General features: G+C 33.3%; 1 protein-coding gene across 1 annotated transcript; it reads right to left on the bottom strand.

The window, feature by feature from the left end:
- Window positions 1–233: 233 nt before the first annotated feature.
- LOC149531469 (glucomannan 4-beta-mannosyltransferase 9-like) lies at window positions 234–5,870 on the bottom strand. The gene is made up of 9 exons (XM_089809517.1): window positions 4,797–5,870; window positions 4,313–4,411; window positions 3,928–4,180; window positions 2,918–3,028; window positions 2,695–2,831; window positions 2,115–2,228; window positions 1,806–2,005; window positions 1,515–1,706; window positions 234–592 (listed from the first exon to the last, which is right to left on the bottom strand). Exons 1-9 carry the CDS (start codon window positions 5,130–5,132, stop codon window positions 430–432), a joined length of 1,605 nt encoding a protein of 534 aa, XP_089665643.1. The 5' UTR covers window positions 5,133–5,870; the 3' UTR covers window positions 234–429.
- Between the last annotated feature and the right edge of the window lie 3,874 nt (window positions 5,871–9,744).

Raw genomic sequence — 9,744 nt, 5'->3', positions numbered from 1 at the left:
CGTATTGAAACCAAGTGAGCTATAAAATTTAATTTACTCACGCGTTGTGATGTAACCAGCAAATTCAATGGAAGTATAGGAAACACCTAATAAAGGATACCCTTTGTAATTAAGATTGATATACAATGAAACTGCTGAAAAACCCTCGAATATCAGATATTCTGTAGTATAAAAAATGATACCATCAAAATTTAGAGATCAGAGAAAATAAACTGTCAATCAGATATGGCGTAGACAGATTAACAGCGCTCTTTTATTTCTTAATTTCCATTCTACTATTAAATTTCTTGCCTTCCTTGCTTTGTATTCATTCAATTATCTCCATCCAATCTGATTTTGATTTGGGAAATGTTCTGCAAGGTTGCTCCTCGGGTATAGTGAACGGAAAAATAATTGGGAATTTAAATCTAATTGGAATCTGTTCGAGGTCTAGAAGGCGGGTACAAATGTACCAATGTATCCAAAGCCCATGATGAAGAACGCCGCTGCTTGCAAAAATAGATAGATGAAGAAGTGGTTTTTTCCGAAGGCAAAGTCATAGCATGCACAGAAAAACAAATAAACGCCTGTGAAGAGCTCCAGGACATGCAATCTGCATAACAAAACAAAACAGAATTATGTTCAGCAATCTTATTTAAAACCTTAAAAAAGGTTCCTAAGGGACAGTGCTTTTCTATTTGTTTAATGAAATAAAACTTTGAATATTTTTCAATAGTTTAAAATTGTTGATTTCCTTAATTAAAGTGTTTTAATTCAATACGTATTGAATATAGATATTATTACATATAGATTGGTAGTTACGTTAAATTCTATAGGTTGTGGTGAATTCTAAATGAACACATAAGTTATATCTTGAGATATCATTAATCTATAAGATTCATGAGATCAATAACAATTTTTACAATGATAATAGATTATCATAATAATTGAACTAATACTTTTTTATTTTAAAATTATAATTAATAGATATTTTTAAACAATAGTATACCAAAATAAATCTTAGTCTTCTAGAGATCCCCTTGATCCAACTAGACTAGTTTGAGTGAGATCACTACCCATATTCTAACCACGTGTCCCCATAAACTATTCCACACAACCCAACCTAATGTCACCATAAAAATGTGATTGGGGTGATACTAATCCCATGAGCCAACCCATGTCCTCTTACTCAAACAAGTTTGTTGTGCTTCCATAACAAAACAAGTTGGAATAAGATGAAAAAACCAATTTAGTTGTCATTGCTCAATTATGCCACTCCAATTGACTTCAATCATACAATTTTACATAACTCAATCAAACTTTTTAACAATCTTATAAAATAAATATATATCTTAGTTTGAGATTACAAAACATATAGACTTCCTATTTGTTTTTCCATAATTATCCACCTATTTCCATTACTAAGATTTTTCTACACCTAAGTTCCACCCCAACATAAATTTTCTCTAATATAACTTCTTTAATGTGAGGATTTTCAGCCAGAGTATTCAAAAATTCAAAATGAAAATCATTACCTTTCACCGATTTTGGACCTCCCTTTCTTCATTTGTTTAACAGTCTTAACTTTCAAGGCATCTCCTAATTTCTCAGTCACAACCCACTCATTGACACGCCCTGCCTCTAGCAATCCAATAATGGTTGCCTTTGTTCGGTGCAGAGACATCACATTCTCAAATAAGATCCAGAATACAAGCAAATGCAGAGATCTGTGATGCAATTAATTTCATTAGTTTAACTTGTTTTTGTGTGTGTGTTGTTAAGAAAACATGTAGCCATGCAAATAAAATGGGTAAATCTTAACTAACCTAGGAGTGCTCATTGCATTGAGGAAGGTGATTGTCATAGGAATATAGACAGCTCCCCACTTTGGCAATTGGACTTCAGGGACCAACACAGTTGCAGGTATCACCACACAATAGAAAACAAATGTGACAATGTGGGCTACTATTTTTCGAACAAAAAAGAAGCCGTAAATCACATGGAACTTCTTCCATGCAGACACTTTCTGCAAGTACAATTGTTCTAATTAAGTCAGTTTCCTTACAGAAATTTCATGCCAATATCTTCCAATCCTCAAATATTTGTTTACAATAACATATTCAATTACTAATCACCTTGTTTCCAATGATCTCCTTCACCATCTTTCTGAACAGGTTTGCTGGCCCACATGACCATCTGTGTTGCTGATAACGGTAGGCTTTGAATGTGCTTGGAAGCTCATTCTTCACCTGCAATAATCATGTCAAATTAGACAGTTTTGATTATGAACTGTTTGTAATGTTTAAGACCTGTTTTTCAATCAGATTATGTCATAGCTTTTGTATGGATGTTTTAGATCAAATTTCGAGATTGAGTGCTATAAGTGAATGCTATTCTTCACTCTCTGATTGTATTTGATTATTCTGATGATAGAACACATTCAATATATTGATACAAAAACCTCTCTTCTAAATCTTATAAATTATTCATAATCACAGAGTATAATAAAAAATATTGATATAAAAACTATCACACAATCTTATTCAACAACAGCTTTTTCAAATGAGTATAGAAACTGAAGATATTTAATTGTTTGTAATGTGTAATTGTCTAAATGAAGTATACTTTTTTAGTCATTTTCAAAATTCATCATTTTTTGAAAATCAAAATTTAGGTGGGTGTCATAGAATTTTAAGCTTAACACTGAAATCTCACCCCAAGGTTTCCAATGAACACAAATTTCCATCCTCTAAGACTTGCACGAACAGCAAGATCCATATCTTCTACTGTAGTCCTGTCTTTCCATCCTCCTGCCTCATTCAGGGCTTTTATACGCCACACTCCAGCTGTTCCTGTAATATTAATATATTTTGTAAGCGTGAGAACATTCTGGGTGCATAAAACTATGTACAAGTCAATGGATGACAGAATACAATACCATTGAAGCCGAAGAATGCATGGGTTGCTGACCCCACTTCTTGCTCTACGTTAAAGTGATAATCCAATGACATCTCTTGCATTCTTGTCATCAGACACTCGTCTGCATTGACTGTAAATGCACACATGCATGAAAACTTGTTAAGCATCTATCAAATTCTAACAATTAGTACCCAAAAAAAAAACATATTTTGCTAGGGAAAATGTCACTATAGATATGTGTATCGTGCAATACCCATGGATAAAAAACAAGTTCTTGAGGTTTATAATGTCCTGAAAATTAACACTAATCAAAGATTAGAAGTTGGGTGATAACATAGGGAAGTGTTTGAATGAATGGGTTTTAATAATATCTATGAGACCATCTTTTCATTAGATCAATTGATGACTATCTAATTCTTTTTTGATTTTTTTAATATCAGTTTTAATCAATAGCCCTGCCGTTTTATTAGATCTTACCTTGTCAAATAACTATTGGAACAGTGAAGAGCGTAAGGTGGAGGCAACCAGTTTTAAAAGAAGGGAGGCCCACAAAATCATGCGATTATAAACTGTCATATAAAGAAGTTTGAGTGGGGTTTCACATCAGCTGGACCTTTCATTGGTTTTTGCATGCCTTAATGGGGCCATGGAATGATGCTCTTGATATTTTGCCAGGGAAGTTTGTCTAGATCTGAGTTGGGTAACAATATCAAGGCCACAAAAACACGTCTCAAACATAGGTTCAACGCATGATGTCATAATTTTGACAATAATTACTATATCAATATTATTACAATGAGAACCAAAGCATCGATACGATTGATCCTTGAAGCAAAAGCCAAGGAATAATAGTTTCTAAGATTCGTGTACAAATAATCTCATGACACAAAAGCATATATATGATTGATGCTTTATGTAGAAGCCAAATGATAGTGATCTTTAGGACATAAGTAGAACTTTAATATATCCTAGAAAGGATAAATACTTAGTTGTAAAATTTAAGATCAATCTGTATGAAAGTAATCGTACCGAATTTCCAGCGGGCTTGAACCAAGGCTATGTCAGGATTATGCATTAGAAAAGGAACTGCCTTCCATAGAAAATCTGATTCTGGCTGGAAATCTGCATCAAATATTACAACGTAATCGCATTCCCTTACATAGTTATGCTTCATCCCTTCCTTTAAGGCACCAGCTTTGTAGCCTTTTCGATTGTCTCTGATCTCATACTTAATATGTATCCCTTTGCCAGCCCATTTTTGGCATTCCATTTCCACCAGATCCTGAAACAATTCAACCAAACCCAAATTAAACCAACCGGCATATTCTTAATAATGGTGTATTCCAAATAGCTTTCAAAACAGCTAGCAATTTAGTTATACAGTAACATTATCACATATTTCAGATTCAAGAACCTTAATCGTTGGATCAGTGGAGTCATCAAGGACTTGAACAATAATCCTATCTGATGGCCAAGACAAACCACAAGCTGCACCTATTGAGAGCTGATAAACCTGCTTCCATCAAAAGTTACAATCATTAGTATGACAAAATTAAACTCCATTAGCCAAAGCCACACTTCTCTGTGTTAGTATCATTGACATACAAACCGAATTATAGAAAATATATAAAATGACAATGTGAAAGATGGGTTTTTGTGAATTACTATTTATGAAATATAAATCAAGGAATTCGACTCAAAATCTATACAAGTGAATTCTAATTGTAACTAAATTTATTGTTACTTTTCGATTAGATTAGTTTTTTAGCGTCAACATGATTCATCATCAGAATGCGAGCATCCGAAATTAAACCTAAAAAACTTACACAATCAAATTTAGAAAAAAAATTCATACATTTGAAATAGATTGTAGAACTCTGATAATGTCAAAGTGTTACCTCTCGTTCATTGTACATTGGGATCTGCACCAAGACCATAGGATAGACGCTGTTACCAATCTCCACATCATCTTTAATGGCTTCCCACTTATATTTCTTCTCTGGCCTTTTCCTAAGAAGTTTAACCAGCACTATCACAATCGCCAAGTAAACTCTTTCAATAAACAACATCACAGACATGATGAGACAGATGATTACAGCCAAATTTAGTAATGGAGCAATTAAGGGAGCCCTTATCTGCTGCCAAATCAAGGCAATCTGTTGGACCATGTCATTTCCAACCCCTGTGAATGCCTCATCAGAAATCAGATTACCACTTGCAGATAAACTATCCATATCTGCTCTTAATCAGATCTCTATATTTGGCAACAATGGGAACCCCAATTTCTCAGGGCCTCCTAACGTCTACTTAAATACCATTAACAATGTCTAGATTTTTCTTAAAGCCTCCTCTACAAGATAAAAATATGGTATCTTGTACCATCAAATCTATCAACACCTATAGCTATAATTTACACCCGAATTAAGCAATGTTGGAAAAGTCTGATAGAATGCGACTCCCCAAACATAAACCCACTTGATCCTATAGCTTCATAAACTATACTTTCATGGCACCTATATTTGGGCATTGGCAAAAAAGAGGGGTAGGTTTAGAGGTGAGATTATTAATCTTCTCAAGATTGTGATGCATTGTGAGAGATTCACTACAATCTCCTAATCAAAGGCCAAGGAAAACAGAATGTATATGTTCCACCCACTTGAAAGGAATCAATGGATATCAATGTGCATTCTTTGCAATGGACTCTCCAACTTCAACATCTAACTTATGTTTGAGCCTTCAATAAAGAGTAAAATAAATCAAAACAAACATTCAAAGCCCTAGGCTGGTTTGGTTTCCTCCTCCTTGAATCAAACTTCAGCCACCTTGAAGATTTCAGGTTATGTTGTCACCTGTTAAGATTAAATCTGCCCACCTGATTCTCTGATGAAGCTGTTTCAACCACCATTGATCAAATGGGAGGAGGATCTGTGGCTCTGTGATTGGAATGTTCGATTCATATGAAACTAAAGAGTGACCTTCCTTAGATGAGGAGCTACTCTTATGGACGTTCACAATTTTTGGGGTATTGGAAATGTATGGAGTGACAGGTGGTACATTTTTATTAGACCCTGTTATGATTTGGTTGTTGAGTGTTTTGGAATAAATCATTTTCTATGCTTTAAATTGTGTGCGCTCGTAGCCAACCGTACAATGAGCTCTGCCAGAAGATGAACCATTCAGCACTTTATTTGCTCCTACATAGCTGGAGTAAATTTGGACTGTCGATGTATGATTTGTGCTTTGGGGAGACTTTACAGCTAAATTCGTTGATTTAGATGTAATATTTAAAGGCCCACTAAATTTAGCTGTAGAAATCAAATGTGCACCGACATTTTCCCTTCCTACCTAAAACACGAAGATAAATCGAGTATTAATTATCGAGTTCAAAAATAACTTTCTTTGGTCCAACGGAAATGTATTTTTATCGAATCAAATATTATTGATGTGAAAATCGATGGATGCTTTTTTATCGGAAATTAATTAATTTTATTACTTTATTTAATACGAGTTTTTTCATTCAACTTTCCTTTTGAGAAATTAATATTTTTAATTAGAGTAGTATACTTATATTTTTAAATATTTTTATTTTATTTAAAATAAGCTAAGAGATCAAATTTCAAGATATCTAACATTTAATTTCACAATTTTCCATCAATGATATACATCAAATACACAAGTTTTAAATGTTTTGATAATATAAGCGTTCCATTGCTCAAAAATTTGGATGAGCTAAATTGCACAAATCTAATAAATTTTTTTCAATGTTAGAAAACTTTTTAACAAGAAACAAATACATACAAGTAATGAATATAATAAAGCTTAGAACTTGACAATTGAATCTAATAAAAGTTTGCTTTCATATGCATGCTCAAATTTTTTTGCTTTAATGATAGCACACTCAATCCTTTGATCATCACTATAAGTCCCTTCTTTCACTTAAACTTTATATATGTATTACAGAAAATATTTTTAAAAATGGTTTCCTGTAGTTTGACATCATCTTGTTCTTCATGTTTGAATGTGTTTAATTCCTTTTTCGTAGCACCCATAATCTCTTCTCCCATTTTTCCAAAAGTCCTACTTGAGCAAAAGTTGTATGGTCTTGCACTTTACATTGAACTATAATGCCCCATCAAGGAACCCTCTAAATACATGGCTAAAATATCCACATAACAATTTTGTTTTGAAAGTAAAGATATACATCAAATACATAAGTGCATTATAACCAAGAACAAGACTCAAACGTACTTCAAGGGTTCCAAGATGTAATGATCCCATCTTTTGGCCTTCACGAAGGATAAGAAGAAATTAAATTAATTTCTTATAAAGTCATTCAATTAAAAATTAAAGGTGACTTTGTATTTAATTAATTTAATTATTTACAAGGGAGTAGCTTGTAGGGTATGTATTAATTATTGGAAAGACAGAAGCCTCTCATGATTTAATTAATTATTGCCAGAGAGGAATTTCTAGGGTATGCATTAATTATTGGAAGGAGGAAGTTTCTAGCTCTTGCAATTAATTAATGTTTTAGTTCCTTCCAGAAGGATGAAGAAAATGATAAATAGGGCTGAAAGTCTCATTGTTGATCATCGGATGATTATGACTTGCATTTGATAAGAGCTTGGATGTGTGAATCACACTCCCTTCTTTTGGCAATAGAGGATGTTCATTCTCTGTTGTAACATTCTAGACGTCATTCCCTTAGGGTTCGGCCTTTGGAATACATCTCTTTGTAATTGATTGCAGCATTCTTAGCATTAATATAATTTTAGCCTTAGTTCAGCTTTGGGCATTCCTGGGTGTCCATTACAGTGGTATCAGAGCTTGCTTACAAAGTGTTTCATGAAGTTATAACCAATAGGTGTCCATTACATTTTCTTAGTTGAAACTGGTATTTCTATCATCTCGGTCACCCATGTTGTTGTCTTGTTCAAAGAATGTCTCCTCTATGTCTATATGACTAGATTGTATGTCCCTCTACACAAATGAACTATCCTGTTCATTAAGTGAGTCCGAACTCCTACTTGTCTTGCTCTGGTATTGTGAAAATTATAAAGCCCTTGTCGCATGCTCAAACATAAATGTTGAAGATCTCCACAGGATGGCAGGACTTATGGCTCTGATACCACTGTAATGGGCACCTACTAGTTATAACTTCGTGAAACACTTTTCAAGCAAGCTCTGATACCACTGTAATGGACACCTACTGCTTATAACTTAGTGAAACACTTTGTAAGCAAGCTCTAATACCACTGTAATGGACACCCAGGAATGCCCAAAAGCTGAACCAAGGCTGAATTTATATTAATGCTGAGAATGCTGCAATCAATTACAAAGAGATGTATTCCAAAGGCCAAACCCTAAGGGAATGACGTCTAGAATGTTACAACAAAGAATGAACGTCCTCTATTGCCAAAAGAAGGGAGTGTGATTCACACATCCAAGCTCTTATCAAATGTAAGTTATAATCATCCAATGATCAACAATATGACTTTCAGCCCTATTTATACTTTTCTTCATCCTTCTGGAAGGAACTAAAACATTAATTAATTGCAAGAGCTAGAAGCTTCTCCTTCCAATAATTAATGCATACCCCAAAAATTCCTCCCTAGCAATAATTAATTAAATCACAAGAGGCTTCTGTGCTTCCAATAATTAATACATACCCTAGAAGCTACTCCCTTGTAATAACTAAATTAATTAAATACAAAGTCATCTTTAAATTGAATGACTTTATAAGAAATTAATTTAATTTCTTCTTATCCTCCACTTAGACTTTGGAGAACATGAAGGCCAAAAGATGGGATCATTACACAAGACAACTCCAATCACTTAGCAAAAATAGACAAACACCTTCAAGCCACCACATGAGAATTTGGACTGGATGTTCACAAACCTCATGGGATAAGACTAGATCATCATCAACAATTATCAATTGAGGAGGCAAGTTCATCCTCAATCTAAAATAATGTCTTTTTAAAGCCTAGTTACAGAAGTGATCAAAATCATACCACATTGAATTAAAAAAAGTAATTACTTCAAAACCATTAGAGGAATACTAGGTATCCAAATCTATAATCACTTTTTTGAAAGACCCAAGGTATGTGCAGGATCATGGTGTGCCAAAAAGTGGCGATCTGAAAAATATGTAGTTCTGAAATGCCTCAAAGAATTTCAAAATCTATTCCCACTTTTTTCCCACCCATCCTGATACTAAATGAAAACAATTAATACCTTTATAATTCCTACTATATCTTTCAATACCAACCTTATATGGTCATCTTTAAAACATCCTGAAAATGTGTTTTTGGCATGTTCTTATGTGTTTTTTACTTCAAGCATGTAGCTGACGACTTTCTTTTAACCAAAATTTGATGTAATGAAAAGGGTTTCTTAAGAATGTTCTTAGCTTTTCATAAATGTAAGTTTTGTCAAATTACAAGTTCAGTAAGTAATTATTACTTATTTTGCTAATGGAGTTAGCTACAAAGTGTTGATTGACATACTGGTTGAAAAATAGCTATAACTTTCAAACTGTATAAGATTTGTGAAATCCAAAAGATGCGTCACATTCTATGCTTTGACTAGTATAAGAAAAAAAAAAAAAAAACTTAATTTTGATTTTTTTTGAACTAGTTAAGCTGGTCAGACACAGGAGTTTTTTAATTTTGAAAATAATATAGTAGAAAATTCATACTTAATTATTTATTTGGAATAAAAATTGCCAAAAATATGCGTCACATCCAGGCATGAGTCTACTTTTCATATCTAAAATTATATTTAAAAATATTATCATTTGATTATGATTAAGGTGGTCAAACATACACCTACATTTTATTTTTG

Source organism: Cupressus sempervirens, chromosome 11 (assembly GCF_028749045.1).
Source record: "Cupressus sempervirens isolate cs-2001-9-10 chromosome 11, ASM2874904v1, whole genome shotgun sequence".
NCBI lineage: Eukaryota > Viridiplantae > Streptophyta > Pinopsida > Cupressales > Cupressaceae > Cupressus > Cupressus sempervirens.
Note: the sequence above shows the minus strand (reverse complement) of the source record. Positions and strands in the feature narration are given on the sequence as shown.